Source organism: Mesocricetus auratus, unplaced genomic scaffold (genome assembly GCF_017639785.1).
Source record: "Mesocricetus auratus isolate SY011 unplaced genomic scaffold, BCM_Maur_2.0 Super-Scaffold_100007, whole genome shotgun sequence".
Taxonomy (NCBI): Eukaryota; Metazoa; Chordata; class Mammalia; order Rodentia; family Cricetidae; genus Mesocricetus; species Mesocricetus auratus.
Genome location: NW_024429191.1, coordinates 51,940,542 through 51,957,344, shown reverse-complemented (window position 1 = coordinate 51,957,344; position 16,803 = coordinate 51,940,542). Strand labels below are relative to the sequence as shown.

The window sequence follows — 16,803 nt, the reverse complement described above, 5'->3', positions numbered from 1 at the left end:
GATAACCTGCCTTCTCATCTCACATTCTAGGCTGAACACAATGCTCGTTCCACTGATTTAACCTGCTTCTGACGTCATGCAATCACACCTTATTTAATGTTTCTAGTCTTTCATGGTAAAAAGCCTGGCCACTGTCAATGTCTTCGTGTCAGGGCTAGGAGCAAAGCTCAGCAGTAGTGGCTTAGCATTCCTGAGGCCTTGCATTCAGTTTTCAACATCACACACACCAACACACCAACTATATGCCTGGGGCAGGGGTTCTGGGGTGGAGTGTGTGCTTAGAATATGCAAGATCCTGGGTTCAATCCCAAGCACCACATTTGTTTTTTTCATTTGCATGGGCCTGTGTGTCTCTCCAGAGCTGGTACCTGGGATGTAGCTGCTGAGCCAAAGGGCCATTGGGCATCCTTGGCCCACTAGACAGGACCACACTGTTCTCCAAGACAGCAATGGCAACCCGCTCCCACACATTCCTGTTTCACCACTCCTCACCCGCACAGCGCTCTCAGGTCTGACAAGTGTTGCTCAGCCAGGGATGGACACAGATGATGTTTTCCTTTTTTTTGTTTGTTTTGTTTTTCGAGACAGGGTTTCTCTGTGGCTTTGGAGACTGTCCTGGAACTTGTTCTTGTAGACCAGGCTGATCTCGAACTCACAGAGATCCTCCTGCCTCTGTCTCCTGAGTAATGGAATTAAAGGCGTGCACCACCACCGCCCAGATGATATTTTCAAGACACAGGGCAATATTTATTATTGTTCAATTTGGTCAGAACCTATGTAAAGAAAGCCTTTTGGGTCCATTTTCTCAAATAGTACTACAGCAACCCTGTGAGTTCCAGAAATCATCAGTAAGAGGGGAGAAACTGTGGCTTGGGGGTCAGCACCTCACTGAACTTGCTCAGGGGATAAAGTGAGGTGCCTCTGCGCCATGACCCCCAGAACGATGAACTCTTAACCTCTATGACTGACCCTCAGAGTTTCCATTTTTCCTTCAATTATTTATTTACTTATTGTCACCCTCCAACTTTCCTATGTTGAGCACATGTAACTTTTACAAGTCAGAAAAGAGCCTCAGTGAACTTCATTTTAAAGCATTATGGTCCCTTCCCTGGCGAGCGAAGGGGAGACAGGGAGCACAAGGCAGAGACTCTGAGCTCGGCAGGTTGGTTTGGGGACCACAGCGCCCACCTTTCTTTCTCTCTTTGACTGTGTGTCATTCACAAAGTGAAAGCTGTGTGCCCGGGCTATGGGTGGGATGTCACAGCTTCTGGGGTGCACCTCAGGCGTCTTGGGGGCCACCCAAGATGTCCTCATCCCTCCACACTCACCAGGTCTGGTTGGTGCTGGGGTCTTGATGCAGAAAGGAGCTGAGCACAGAAGGCGCGCCTGGTTTAAGACCTGTGACCCAGGGCCAGGCCACATCCACATTGAAGGCTCCCAGTGGCATCAGGTCTGTGAACAAAGGAGAAACAGCTCATGAAGAGGTGTTGAGACCTGTGCCTGCCGTCAATCCTTCAGATCCTGCGGTGTCAACATCGCCTCCATGAACGCCTTCCCCGTGGAGAGGGGATGGGTGTGGGGGTGTCTGACCCAGGGCTGCTGGTCCCTATCCTAAACCCAGCTGCTCCGTCCCAGGGAGGACGTCCTCTGAGGAGCGCTACCCACCTGCTCACTCACACTTCCTGCTTTGTGATTGTCACACAGTCACGTGGCTCACATTGTGACCTGCACCAAACTTAACAGGGATCCAGAGCCCCCAGAGAAGGCCTATATCCCTTCAAGTGACCCAAGAGGAAACACAGTGCCTTCAAAGATACCTTCTAAGAAGGTTTAATAGAGTTTTGCTCCTTAACAACCCTCAAGTGGAGTGGAAACAAGCCAAACGTCATCAGTGGGAGAGCGGGTGGGTAACTGTGCGTTCATATGGTGGAACGCCACCAGTCAGGGGTAAAACGGGAGGAAGGAAGGTTAACAGCAACACGAGAGGGTGAGCCTCAGCTCATCATTCGTGCTCAGGAGAGGAAACTTAAGGGTCTCTAAAGAACTCCAGACCGCTCAGCATGGTGTCGCACACCTTTAATCCCAGCAGGGGCAGAGGCGAGCGGATTGCTAGGTACTGTGTAGTTCAAGGTCAGCCTACTCCACATAGTGAGACCCTGTCTAAAACAACAATAACAACAAAAGCCAGGAGTTGTGGTGCACACTTTCAATCCCAGCACTCGAGAGGCTGAGGCAAGTGGATGTCTGAGTTTGAGATTAACCAGTACTGGAAGAGCCCGGGCTACACAGAAAAACTGTCTCAAACCACCCCCTGAAAAGAAAGAAAAATATGAATAAATTTTGAACTTTATGTATGATGAAATGTTTAAGCATACACAAGAACCCAGGATCTCTCTCATACATGCTAGGATGGACATGAGGAATCAAATAGAAAATATTCAGAACTGTAGACTATTAACTGTCTACTTTCACAATTTTTCAATATGTATGACACTTTTCATTAAAATTTATGAAGGCAAACCAGGCATGGCAGCCCACACCTTTAATCCCAGCACTCGAGAGACAGACAGGTGGATCTCTGTGAGTCTGACACCAGACTGGTCTACATGGTGAGTTCCTAGACAGCCAGAACTACATATTGAGACCCTGTTTCAAAAGACCAAAAAAGAAAGAGTGAAAGAAAGAAAGGAAGGAAGGAAGGAAGGAAGGAAGGAAGGAAGAAAGAAAGAAAGAAAGAAAGAAAGAAAGAAAGAAAGAAAGAAAAAAGTGGAACAAATTGATATTGACTCATTGTCCCCAACAGGCCATCCTAATTCATACTCCAGTAACAGGACACATTTATTTCCCACAGTGCTTTCTGCTTTGTTTGAAAAACACATCCCACCATCCTGTTCTGAAACCAGGGATGAATGTCAATGGCAGAGTGTCTGTCTAGTGTGTGTGTGGCCCTGAACTTCATTTCCAGCATTTCACTTATGTCAAATAACATATTTTGCTATCAGAAAAAAAATTGTCTGGGTATATTGGATTTGATAGAATATAATACAATATTTATGTTAAAATTAATGGGAGAATAGCCGGGCATTAGTGGCACACACCTTTAATCCCAGCACACGGGAGGCAGAGGCAGGCAGATCTGCGTGAGTTCGAGACCAGCCTGGTCTACCGAGCAAGTTCCAGGACAGCCTCCAAAACAATGCAGAGAAACCCTGTCTGAAAACAACAACAACAATAACAAAAAATTAATGGGGGAATAATCTTCCAATTAATAATTTTTTAAATTTCTAGTAGAGATTTTAAGAGAAATTCAAAATAATTACACAAGAGTAGATTTATAAACTATGTTCTCTTGAGTACAAGGAAGGGAAAGATGTATATGTATATAATCTAATTTTTCTTCAATAGGAAGATACAGTGATTTTTTTAATATGTATGACTCCAATAATATTGCTTTAAAATCTAAAAGGCAAAAACCTGACTGGAGCCAGGGGGTGATGGTACACATCTTTAATTCCAGCACCCGGGAGGCAGAGGCAGGCAGATCTCTGTAAGTCTGTTTCAAGTCTAGTCTGGTCTACAGAGTTCCAGGCTAGGTTCCAAAGCTACAGAGAAACCCTATCTTGAAAAACAAAAACACAAACAAACAAAACCCTGACTGGATTTAAAACATTACAGATGCTACAACCAAAGGAGACTTCAACACCTCAACAAAACTTTCACATTAGCTATAAACAGACAAAAACAGGGCATCAAGGATATAGATCTGATCAACTGACAAGCTTGACCTAATCAACAAACAGAACACATTCCTAACAATGGCAAAACAGGTATTTTTTCCAAACACATGTGATGGATTTGGCAAAATTGACCAATACAGTGAAGGACAAAGCAACCCTTTACTCACAGATGAAGACCATCTGTGTGTGACCATATAGAATTAAAATCAGTAACAAGAAGAAACTAGAGAAATTGTGTTTCTTAGAACTTAGAAACAGTGCGCTTTCTTTTTTACAATTTCTTCTTTTTACTTTTCCAGCCACAAATTAAGCTGTTTTTGTTTTGTTTTGTTTTGTTTGTTTGTTTGTTTTTCGAGACAGAGTTTCTCTGTAGCTTTGGAGGTTGTCCTGGAACTGGTTCTTGTAGACCAGGCTGGTCTCAAACTCACAGAGATCTGCCTGTCTCTGCCTCCCAAGTGCTGGGATTAAAGGTGTGTGCTACCACCACCCAGCTAAGTTTTTTTTTTAATGTATGTATTATATACATATATATAGTGCCCTACCTGCTTGTATGCCTGCAGGCCAGAAGAGGGCACCAGATCTCACTACAGATGGTTGTGAGCCACCATGCGGTTGCTGGGAATTGAACTCAGGACCTTTGGAAGAGCAGCCAGTGCTCTTAACCTCTGAGCCATCTCTCCAGCCCTAAGTATTTAATATGTAAGTATTTTATACAAATGGATTAGTAAAACTAAAATATTGGGGACTGGAGAGAAGGCTCAGCAGTTAAGAATACTTATTGCTCTTGCAGAGGACCAAGGTTCATTTTCCAGTACCCACAGCAGCTAACAAGCCATGTATAATTCCAGTTCTAATGGATCTGATGTCCTCTTCTGACTTGTGTGGACATCAGGCACACATGTGTGGCACATACATACATACATGCAGATAAAACACTCATATACATAAAATAAATCTTAAAAATAACCCAAAATTAAAATAGTAAGTAAAAACAGCCAAAGCTAATAAACATGCAATTAACATAAAACCAAGTTATCTAATATTAAAAACATTTAATTTTAGTCACATATTAATGAACTAATATTTCCATTTTCCAACAAAAATATTACATTTTGCACTGTTTTATCATTAATATTTTATTACTAAGACTTTATAATACAAACTACACTATCTTTTTTTTTTTTTTTTTTGGTTTTTCGAGACAGGGTTTCTCTGTAGCTTTGGAGGCTGTCCTGGAACTCACTTTGTAGACCAGGCTGGCCTCGAACTCACAGAGATCCGCCTGCCTCTGCCTCCCAAGTGCTGGGATTAAAGGCGTGCGCCACCAATGCCCGGCCAAACTACACTATCTTAACAACCCCACCTGACTCATCCTAAATTGGTTACAACCCAGAGTCACAGAGGAAATCACAACGGAAATGCTGAGTCCTTAGATGAAGATATGAGAAATCAGAACCTACAGGACACAAAGCAGTGATTACAGGAACTGCACAGCCTTACACACATGTTCAGGAAAAGAGGCTGAGTAGGGGGCACAAGCCTATAAGCTGGACACCTAGAGGATGAAGACTGGAGAATCAGGAATAGTGTCAGCGTCAATACAGTAGGAATACAAGGTTAGCCTGGGCTACATGAAACTCCACCTAAAAAAAAAAGACAAATCACAAAAAACAAACAAATTACACACACACACATACACAAGAGAGAGAGGGGGGAGGAAAAAGGAAGGAAAGAAGGAAGGAAGGTGGAAGGGAGGAAGGGAAGGAAGAAAGGAAAGAATGAAGGAAGGAAGGGCAACAGACTAAGAGAACATAATTGCAACACATTCACAAAAGATTCGTTTCAGAATAGGTAAAGAGTTTCTACAAATCACTAAGAAATAAAAGCGCAAAGGCTAACATAAAAAGGAGACCTCACAAGAGTTTATCCAAGCGGCTGTCAGTCACCTAAGATGTTCATTAGATCTCAGAGAAAGGCAAATTAGGAACATCTCGTGATATGCCTGTAAGTGAACACAGACAAGTGTTGGGGATGATGGAGAGAGCAGCTAGGACTCCTTGTTTGCATCTTAACATGAGCTAACTCGCTGCTAAAAAGACAGTGTGAAACTGCTATTCATAGAGACAGGGAATGAAATGGTTCAAACAACTCAATTTGTTAGCTGATAACGTGGCAGTGGAAGAGAACCAGATTCTTCATGAAGTGCTCAGGGGTAAATGTTTGTGATTTGCAATGAAGTAAGGCTCCTGAGCCACTGGCATGCAAATGAGTCTTCTGGGGATCTTTGCTTCACTTTTGCTTATTTGCATATGTGTATAAGTATTTGCATGTGTGGAGGCACAGGTATGTGTGTGCATACAGGCAGAGCCTGAAACAGACATCAGGTGTCTGTCTTCCTCGATTGCTCCACACCTTAAATATTAAGGCTGGGTCTCCCAGTGAAACTGGAGCTAAGTTGCTCCTTGTCTCTGCCTCCTGTGTGGAGATTAAGGGTCGGCTGCCACACCCACCTGATTTCTTTGTGGGCTCTGGGTTTCTGAATGCCAGTCCTCACAGTTACACAGCAAATGTCATCTGTCTCCTAGTCCTGTTTTATGCTTTTCTCTTTTACTCTTTCATTTTGTTTTGTTTTGAGACAGGGTCTTTCCATGTAGTCCCTGGCTGTCCTGGAATTCACTATGTAGACCAGGCTGGCCTTGAACTCATACTCCTACCTCCAGGATTACAGGTTTGTACCATCACGCCCAGGCATACCTGAGGATCCTAAATCACAGCTTCTGAATTAAGAAGACAGGGAGGGGTGTGAGGGCCTAACAAGCCTCTTCATTATGATGTCTACAGCTGGCAGGCCCTCAGGTCTACTTTGGAAGTTTTCAACTACTTTGGTAAAGCGGGAGAGTGCGAGAGATGCAGCCAGTGTGTGGGAATCCTGACAGCGGTGTCACATGTGTGATAAACATATGAACCTGCTGCGGTTACTCTGTACACCTTCGGACACACCTGAAATCTTGTCATGTAAACCCTTCCACTGGTTTGATTCTCAGTCCTTCTCTCTGAGCCTGTGACATGGGGGATCAGAGAAAAAAACCAATTTACCTCCTATTTTCTCTACGCTAAACACTCCTGTGACCTCATATCCATCTTTTCTACTGGTGTGTGTGTGTGTGTGTCTGAGTCTGTGTCTGTGTGTGTGTGTCTGTGTCTGTGTGTGTGTGTGTCTGAGTCTGTGTGTGTGTGTGTGTGCCTGAGTCTGTGTGTGTGTGTGTGTGTGTCTGAGTCTGTGTGTGTGTGTGTGTGTCTGAGTCTGTGTGTGTCTGTGTCTGAGTCTGTGTGTGTGTGTGTGTGCGCGCGCGCATGCACACGCACCTGTGTATGAAACCCAGAGATTGATGTCGTGTGTCTTCCTCCATCACTTTCCACCTTATTTTTGAGACCCTGGTTACTCATCAACTGACTAAACTGGTCAGAACGGAGCTCCGGGGCCCCCATCTGACTCCAGCTCTGGAGTCACAGAAACACACCTCCAACTCACAGCTTTTATGTGGGTGCTGGGGGGGTCTGAATTCATGTTCTCTTGCTTAGAGGCAGAGGCAGGTAGATCCTTGTGAATTCAAGGCCAGCCTGGTTTACAAAGTGCGTTTCAATCCAGCCAGGGCTACACAGTGAGACCCCGCGTTAAAAAAGGAAAGAGCAAGTCCTCATGTTTGCATTGCACAGCGGGATCTTTACCCGTGAGCCAGCTCACCAGCCCCATGCTCCCATCCCTTTATCTTTTCCTTTGCCTTGCCAGAATAATTCATGCTGATTCATAAAAATGCATGATGCCATATTATCAAAGTCATTATAATTATGGAGCAGGAAAAAAAAACGGGCAGAAGGAAATCTTTTTTTCTTCTTCTTCTTGTTTTGTTTTTTAAAGGGAAGAATCCGATTAAACTAGGAAGCAGGTCAACCATTAACTGACATGCCCAACAATGAATCCTTGTACTTTCTAAGCCAGCCCCACTTCAGGCTCTGAACACAGTAGATACTTAATAGCATGTTAGTGGATAAATGTGTCCATGAATGAAGACCAGTCACTGCCATTCATGGTGCCTACAATACAGGAAAAAGAAACTATTCTGGCTGGGGTGGGGAGGGATTGGGGGGTGTTGGAGTTATATGAGTTTGAAGTCAGCCTGGTCTACTTAGAGAGTTCCAGGACAGCCAGGGATGCATAGAAGGGCTCTGTTTCAAAAAACAAAACCTATTTGGTGGAGCACACTGTTACTTTTATTTAAAAACAAAATACACTTCCTAGAAGATTGGCTTGGGGAGAACACATGATGTTCAAATTTCCAGAGCTATCATTCATCTCCTTTTTACCATTACCCTGAAGCAAACAGAAAACATAAGCAGACCATGAGTTCACCAGTGCTTGGGAGATCACAGACCCCCTGTGAGAACCCACTGAGAGCATCTCAGTCTCTTTTCCCCCAAGTGCAGTGCATGTATTATGATGCTCAGGCCACAAAATCCCAAAATGCGACAGCAGGAGACCAGAAAGGACCCTCCAAAACACATTTCTGTAGTCCTCAGGGACTACAGACATACTGAACATGGCAGCTCTGAAAAGTCCTTTTGCTAAAAATAAAAACCACTTTACATCTAGAGAGGAAATCCTCCTGAGACAAGCAGCCTCGGGAAGATGTGAGTTTTACTACCTGGACTGCATTGGCTGCATCTCCGCATCCCTCCCCCACCCTCTCAGAAGGACCTCAAGCCCCAGCAGACCCAAGTCCCTGCTCTTTTTTTTTTTTTTTTTTTTTTTTTGCAGCGCAGGGTACTACATAAGCCACCACCTGCTCTTGAGTCTGACCTCGTTGTTTTCATCTGACCCTGTATTCTCCTGATAATCTCCTTATGTTACCGCCATCCCAGTCAGGGTTCCCAGTGAGGACTCCCAAGTTGAGAAGGAAATGATGGTGTTCCCTATGAGTTCAGAGCTTAGGTAAGGATGGCTTGGGGTTTGGACTCAGCATCCTTGGCTCATTTCACAGAGTCTTGTGTCTTCAGAGAGCCAGGTTGGGAGAAATAGGAAGGGAGTCAATTGAAGGGAAAAGAACTACAAAAACAGATGCTGCCAGTTGGTTCCAGGTTAGGTGGGGGCCTTCTTCCTTCCATTTGTATCGCCTGTAATTGATGGGGTGAGTTTGAAATCCCTGGGCCACAGAGCAGCCTTCACCTTGCCCATCTGCTCCCATCATTCCCCATGCCTTCTTCGTCAGTTGTCCCCGGGAGTCTGGAAGGTCAGCATCTTATGGCCCTGCTCAGCCAGTCGGCAGCCAGTCCAGACCCTGGGTAAAGCAACTCGCTGGTCCCTGAGTCCACTCAGCATCCTGTGGTATTTTTTGAATCTGACTAAACCCTATCTTGATAAACTAATGGGTGATTAAATCTGCCTTCCTCAACCTGTGATCTGATCTGAGTCATCTATGACACCCCCAAACCACAAAGCACAGCCCAGCTCAGGGCTAGGTTCAGAAGAGACACCCTGAAAATACCATAATAAGCTAGCTGGTCCTCTTCCTCACCCCCTCCCATCCCCATGTTTACTCTGCTTAACTGAGGGGTCTGGCTAGACCCCCTCAAGGGGTGGAAAGGGGGAGGAAGGGTGTAGAGAAAACATAGTAGCTGTCTCCCAGGGTACTTGCTGTCTTCCAGGCACTGGGCTGCAGGATGAGGCTAACAATTTGCTCTTGGACTCAGTAAACTGATTATTTGTGTCTGAGGCCCAGGTTTCTTTTTTTTTTCCTTCCTTCCTTTCTTTTGTTTTTTTGTTTTGTTTTTCAAGATGAGGTTTCTCTGTGTAGCCCTAGCTGTCCTGGCATTCCCTCTGTAGACCTAGAACTCAAGATATCTGCCTGCCTCTGCCTCCCTAGTGCTGGGATTAAATGTGTGCACCACCACCGCCCGGCTCAAGTTTCTTGATTTCAAGGCCCTTACCAACAGTTAAAAGCACTGAGGGGGTAAACGAAACGGGCTTACAAAAGGCTCTGAGGAGCTGGGAAGTAGCTTGCTGTGCATGGCTCACTGTTATTTTAATGGTTCACTGGACAAGGGCAGAGCCCAACTTTAGGGCAGGTTATCTAAGTCTTCAGAGAGCTGATTGTATAGGCAGGGGCACAGGAGCTGTGTGTGCGTGTGTGCGTGTGTGTGTGTGTGTGTGTGTGTGTGTGTGTGTGTGCGCGCGTGTGTGTGTGTGTGTGTGTGCATGTGTGTGTGTGCGCGTGCGCGCGAGCATGCTCGCACACATGACTGTGGTGGTGGTGCCGCCGCCAGGGGTCTGCTATGGGGTTTTATACTGCATTTTTGCTTGGGCTTCCATGTATCCTTTGCTTCATACTACCCACAGAGACTCAGAGAAAATAGCATGAGCCCCAAGGACAGAAAGTCTTGAGTTCAAATCCTTGCTATGCCATGCCATGGAGTCTCTGAAGGACCTTGGCTTGTCCCATTGCTGGTTTTCATACCGTGACATGGGCTATGCTAGCTCAGGGCCTGTGGAGTGGAGGTTTGGTGTGTGGATGCTGGTGTTAAGAGCTCTCTGACCACAGGTAAAGGGCTGTCTCTTCTCTCATAACCTCATCGCCCACCCTCTTCCTCCAAACTTGTCATGCAGTCAGACATGAGGGAGGGCCCAGTTAGACTTGTGTCTGCCACTACCCTACCCACAGGGTTGTTCCTGAAACTGTCTCATGGACCTCTGAGTTAAAGGTCTCCTCACCCTGACAGCCACCACGAGCTCTTCTGTTGCACTGGGCATTTCTGATGCGTCCTCACCACACAGAGGTCATCACTGTTCCCAAAAATGAGGCCCAGATTTATATAAGGAACTAGCTACAGGAATGAGACTAGACTCAGTATCCTGATGCCTGGTCCAGAGGCCCAGAATGGCTCCAGGGGAAGGGCCATGCTTATCTTCAGATCACAGCATCTGCAGAACACCTGTCTGGAAAGAGCAGCTCAGGGACTACATCCCTTCGTCTTTCTCACAGAGCCTCACCATCTCAACCCCAAACCTCACAGGCAAAGCCCCTCCCTCCACACCTCCAGTTTATCTGATAACAAAATGGCCACTGGTCTCAGGCAGTTCCTGAAAGCAGGGCGCAGCACCATGGTAAGCACATGTGAATTTCCCAGTGTCTGCCCTGAACATCCCTCCAAGCACCTCCACCTCTATGCGCCCGCCCTCCTCAGCACTCAAGGAATGAACCACTGCTGCGGCCTCCTACCAGCGTCTCTGCTGTTTCCTCTTACTCCCTAACTCCATCTTCTATACAAGTGTGATTGTCCCCACCACGCTCAGGACCATCTGTGGCTTCCCAGTGCCTGAGTCCTCCACACTGTTCAACTCCAACACCATGGAACCTTCAGGCATCCATGTCTTCTACACACCCCATATATTCTATGTACGTCTGTGTACGGCACACATAGCCCATTGTATACATATATATATTAAACATACCCCATAAGCTCCATGTACACCTGTATATACCACTCATATACTACATGTACTCATACATACCATACATACTCCATGTATCATGCACACATAATGCATACTCCACAAACTCCATGCTCCACACGTCCTATCTAATTCCTATATAAAATCTATATACCTTATACATGCCACATCTTATAAACCACATGGCCTGTACACATCAGTCTATAATAGTACACACAGACCATAAATATCCTATAGGCCCTACTCACATGCCATACACTCCCTATCCATACCACCTGTAATTCATACATACAAGCCAGATTTCCAGAGGTCAGAGGCGTGAGGCTCCATCTGGCTCGTCCCTTTGCTTAGGTTATCCTTTCTTCCTGAGTGCCGTTTCCTGGCTCCACTGAGTCGGGTGGCTCTTTCTGCAGACCCTCCCCTGGCCTAGGGAAGCCAGTGAATGTATAGCCTGCTTCCTTATCACATTGGGGCCCTGCAGGTCCTAATCTGGGCTGGGGAGGACAACATCAGAATAAACATCTTCCTGCTCCTGTGCCAGGCCTTGCTCTCCTGAAAGCCCTTCTTCCTGGCCAGCCTATTTGCTAGATGCTTCCCATTCTCCCAGGCATGTCTCAGGTACCAGCATCCCTACTCCTGAGGACCAAGATGCTCGCTCACATCTACACACAGGTGTAGGCTAGGCCTGGGAGGAACCAGGCCAGCTACCTCCTAACTTCCCCAGTGGGGCCACAGGCCGGAGCCTGAATTGGTGCACTGAGTAGAGTAGGCCCTGGACTCTGGTTCCTTACTCTTAACCCATGAGGTTTCACAGATCCATAGCAAAGTTCCCTTTACACAAGAGAAGTGAACTCCACCTCTTGAGACTCAAGAGGAAGTGAGTTCCTGTGGCCACAGAATGAGTCGGGGCTGGACTGACTTTGTGGGCATCAGGATGTACTGGGGCTGGAGGTTAGGGTTTGGGTTGCTACAGATTTCAGTGCGCCTGTGCCTGTATTCTCTCTGAACCTTCCTTAGGCAGCCTGTAGTTCATCTGCTCCCACGAGTGACTGGAAAAGGTCATTAACACAGTGGGTGACTTGGAAGGGCAGAAGGGCAAAGCCACTGGGCCAAGAACAGTTGTGAATTGTCCCCAACCCAGTAAAGCCAGCCAGGCCCAGGCCTGTGCTCAGTCTGCATTCTCATCCCCCCTTGGTACCACCTTGCCTACTTCTGACTCCCAAAGCCCTGAGGACTCAGCCTCAGAAACTGCCTAGGAAACTCTTGAGGCCTGGCCTATCACTAAGCCTCAGGGCATCACTGTACAGGGCAGAGTCATCTCCCATAAATACTAAGGTCAGGCTCTCACCCTACCCACAGAATAGCCAACCCTCTGGCTACAGAGCCTCAGTGACAATTGGCCCATCTTGGTTTCTCGCCGGGCATTGGTGGCGCACGCCTTTAATCCCAGCACTCGGGAGGCAGAGGCAGGCGGATCTCTGAGTTCGAGGCCAGCCTGGTCTACAAAGCGAGTTCCAGGACAGTCTCCAAAACAATACAGAGAAACCCTGTCTCGAAAAACCAAAAAAAAAAAAAAAAAAAAAAAAAAAAAAGAGAGAGAGACAGGGTTTCTCTGCCTTGCTACGTAACCCTAGCTGTCCTGGAACTATGCAGACCAGATGTAGACCAGGCTGGCTTGGAACTCAGAGATCAGCCCGCCTCTGTCTCCAGGCATGTGGCATCACTGCCCAGCTCCATCTTGCTCTTTGCTGCATTTCAATTTGGGAGGTACCAGAGCCTCAGGGGGTTAATGAGCGGCTGGCAGTTTCGGGAGGTGCTGAGGATGGGATTGCTGAGGAGCTGCAGGAAACAAAGGTGGGCAGGACCCTAAAGTGCTCCTGCCAGGGTCATCAGGCCATGGAGGGTCCTGGAGCGGTAAGTTAGGACAGAGACCTGGGCATGGTTCTGTTTACTGTTCCTGGGTCACAACCCTTGCAGTCTGTCTGTAGGCCTCAGTCACCTCTATACTGGAGTGGACCAGTCTAGTCTCAGCATCTTCTCTAGAGAGCCTTGATGGGGCATCTAGAGTTAGATTTAAATAAATAAATAAATAAAGTGAGACCCCACCTCGCTCTGTAGGTAATAAAGACAAGTCAAATATGCAAAACAACGAAAAGTTCAACCAACTTTCCTCTTTCAAGATGCTTAAAGAAAACTTGTATGTGTATACCCACACGTGTTTGCATCTGTGCACGGCACCACACAGAGGTCAGAAGACAAGTCGATTCTCTCCTTTTACCATGTGGGTCTCTGGGGTGAAACTTAGGGCATCAGGCTTGGTAGAAAAATCCCTTAACCTGCGGAGCTATTTCCCTGGTCCCTTGGATATTTTTAAAATGTCAAAATTTGTTCCCGAGCATGTCGCACTGGTGATTGGGGCAGGGTCTAGCCTGACTCCTGGATGCACATCCTGCATTCTCCTCCTATGATGGCCCAGCTCCTTCACACCTTCACTGATTGCATGAACTACTTCATAGACATAGCTCCCAGCCACCTTTCTATTACTTTATATTACTGATGCCCACCTTATTCTCCTGCCAAGCCTGAGCAAAAGAGACCCAGATCACTAGGCAAGAACACCATGTCTAGAACCCCGTCGAGCAGCCCCAGGGGCTCACCTGACTATGCTAGCTTGCCTTTGGGACCTTATAGATGTGCTCAAGGCACTTTATCCAAAAGTGGCTCCCAGCCGGGCGTTGGTGGCGCACGCCTTTAATCTCAGCACTCGGGAGGCAGAGGCAGGCGGATCTCTGTGAGTTCGAGGCCAGCCTGGTCTACAGAGCTAGTTCCAGGACAGCCTCCAAAGCTACACAGGGAAACCCTGTCTCGAAAAACCAAAAAATAAAAAAAATTAAAAAAAACAAAAGTGGCTCCCACACAGGGTTAAAGACAGAATGGAAACCCCTGGCAGCAGAAATACCTTCTCCTCCCCCACACAACAGGAAGCAGGTTCCCACCCCCCAACATTCACTCTGTAGATTCTCACCCCCAGTCTCCTACCAATATCTATATTCTCGCAAGTCCTCCCCACTCTCAGTAGCGGAAACCACTCTATTAACTAAGGGTCCTCTCCTGGGTGGCACAGGATATCATTAACTTCCACACTCTGGGTGATGGGAGGCTGGATGGAGAGGGAAAGAGGGTGGTAGAGCCCTAAGGCTGAGGCCAGGAGCCATCAACACTCAAGAGTTCCTTCCCGGAAAGCCTACAGATATGTCTGAGCAAGGACACTCCTCATTTCTCTGACCTCTAACCCTGCAGTCCAGACAGACAGAAGTGAGAGCATCCGAAGGCAGGAGGTAAGGCTGACTTACTGGTCATGCAGAGAAGGGTGAGGAAGAGCCACTTCATAGCTAGAGCAGATGCAGCTGTGTGAGCTGCGTGCGGCGACACAGAAGCAGCTCAGAAGGCACTCAGCTTCCCCTCCTCTACCAGAGGCCAGGAGGCGGGGACAGAGGTATATAGACAAGATCCCATAGGCCCACAGGTGCTTTCAAGTAGACATAGCCACCCTGGCTTATACAAGGCCAGCAAGCACGTGGATTCCCCCATAGCTGTGGTTTGGGTCCTGGGAACTTAGACAATTGTCACCCCAGCTCCTTCACTCACTAAACACACCATTTCATGCATGAATGAGCTAAGATGTGGCTAGTAGTAGTCCCACGGCAGATAGAGGTGCAGGAGCAGCAGCCATCCAGGAAGGTGAATTCCAGCCCATGCTACCCAGAATGCTCCCCAGATAGAGATGGGTTCAGCTCCCAGCCCAGTTTGGGACCCCTCCCATAGAAAGTGCACCCATAGCCAGAAACTGGGCTTCTACATCTGCTTCTCTACTCAAGGCCTGGGGCTGTGGATGGCCGGGTAAGCATGAAGACTCAATGTATTAGTTGAAGCCATTGCTTCAATTCAGCTGTTGTTCGGTTGTCTTCAAAATCTGAAGCTGATACCAGCTTTACAGGGCTTTGAGCGGAGACTCAATGGCCTTACAGCACAGTTCTGACCCAGTTCAGGTTGTGGAGACTTGACTACCAACAGGGGCAGTCATAACTAAAGACCAGCTTCCTCAATGGTCAGTTTCCCACACAGCAGGGAGGGAAGGAAGCCTCTTTTCACAGCAGCCCAGCAGAACCCTGGACAGGGAAACTGAGTGCAGTCCAGGCTTTTAGGAGTGTAGGACAGGAAGACTGAGTTCGAGGCCAGTCTAGGCCACATAATAAGACCTCTCTGCAAAGATGGGCTGCTCTGGACCTCATTGTCCAACTGGAGCTACTGGCCACAAGTGACTGACATGTTGAAATGATGCCAGTACATGGAGAGAACTGAAATTTACAATGTGCTCAATCATAATTCAGAGAGGCATTAAACTCCTTGTTCTTACAAGCATGTAAGAGAACATTCTCAAGTGTTAATGTGTGAACATAAAGTAGACAACCACGTGCCCTTAATGACTGCATGAAAATCAATTTTATTTTGTTTTTCACATGGAAAACTTACTTAGCCAAAGTTCTGTAAAGATTCAATGACACTCCAAACATTTTCACACTGTCAGCTTTGGTCTGACATTTGACTAGCTCTTACACAATGACTAGAAGAGAGATCTTAAGTCACCATTTCTGTCCACACACCGCCTGGCAGAGACTATTAGCAGCTAGAAAAGCAGAGTCCCAGTTCTGGTGACTTACTGCCACACCACAGTGCAGAGCACCCTACAGCTGTTGGGCAGACCTGTCACACGCTGCAGCAGCACCTGCAGCCAGCCCATCTTCCATCACTCCTCAATTCCCACCTCCTCCCAAATCCAAGGGCGTGTGGTAGAGCCACTCGGGACTCTTCCAGCCCTGGCCCATGGGGAAGAAAGGGGCAGTCTAGCATCACAAATCACACCCTTAGTAGGGTAGGAAAGCATGAGATGGTAACTCACTTAGGAACTCTGCAAGCAGCAAGACTGAATGTGGATCCCAGGCATCTCAGGAGGCCCGGCAATGTAGATGGCGGAGAGCCGCACAGGGAGCAAACCCCGCCTGCACCCACCCAGATTGTCAAGGCTGGTAACTGCAACTTGCTGAGGGGTCCTCGTAGCCCACTTGATACAAATGCTTTCCCACACACCAGCGCTTCAGGTCCCCAGGTTAGGGCTTGGCTTTGTGGTCTCATGTTGTGTTCTTCTCTCATAGCACCCAGTCCTAGGCTGCAAGTTTAGCAAATACACACTTCAAGGAACCAACTTGAATGCCAATCTTATACCACTAACTAGACTATATCCTTCCAAAATATCCATGTCATGAAAGACAAAGAAAGGCTGAGGACATGTTCCCGTAACAGAGCAGAGGCAGTCCACTACTTGATGCTAGATTAGCTCCTGGACCAGGGAAAAAATGATTGAAACAGCATTACTGGACAGCTAGAAGCTGGAACTATAAGTGAGCGACTATCATACTGACCAGACATCACATATTTCTGAACTTGGCAACTGTCCTATGGACACAACACAAAGATGGTGAGGGCAATGTGGAATGCAGT

General features: G+C 47.1%; 1 protein-coding gene across 1 annotated transcript in view; it reads right to left on the bottom strand.

Moving 5' to 3' along the window:
- The window catches only part of Itgae (integrin subunit alpha E), a 56,301-nt gene extending 41,630 nt beyond the window's left edge, over positions 1–14,671 (bottom strand). Inside the window, exons 1-2 of the mRNA XM_040749100.1 lie at positions 14,598–14,671; positions 1,329–1,452 (exon numbers count right to left, since the gene is read on the bottom strand). Of these exons, the coding sequence (XP_040605034.1) occupies positions 1,329–1,452; positions 14,598–14,634 (161 nt within the window). The 5' untranslated portion in view covers positions 14,635–14,671. The remainder of the gene's footprint in view (positions 1–1,328; positions 1,453–14,597) is intronic.
- Positions 14,672–16,803: the final 2,132 nt, after the last annotated feature.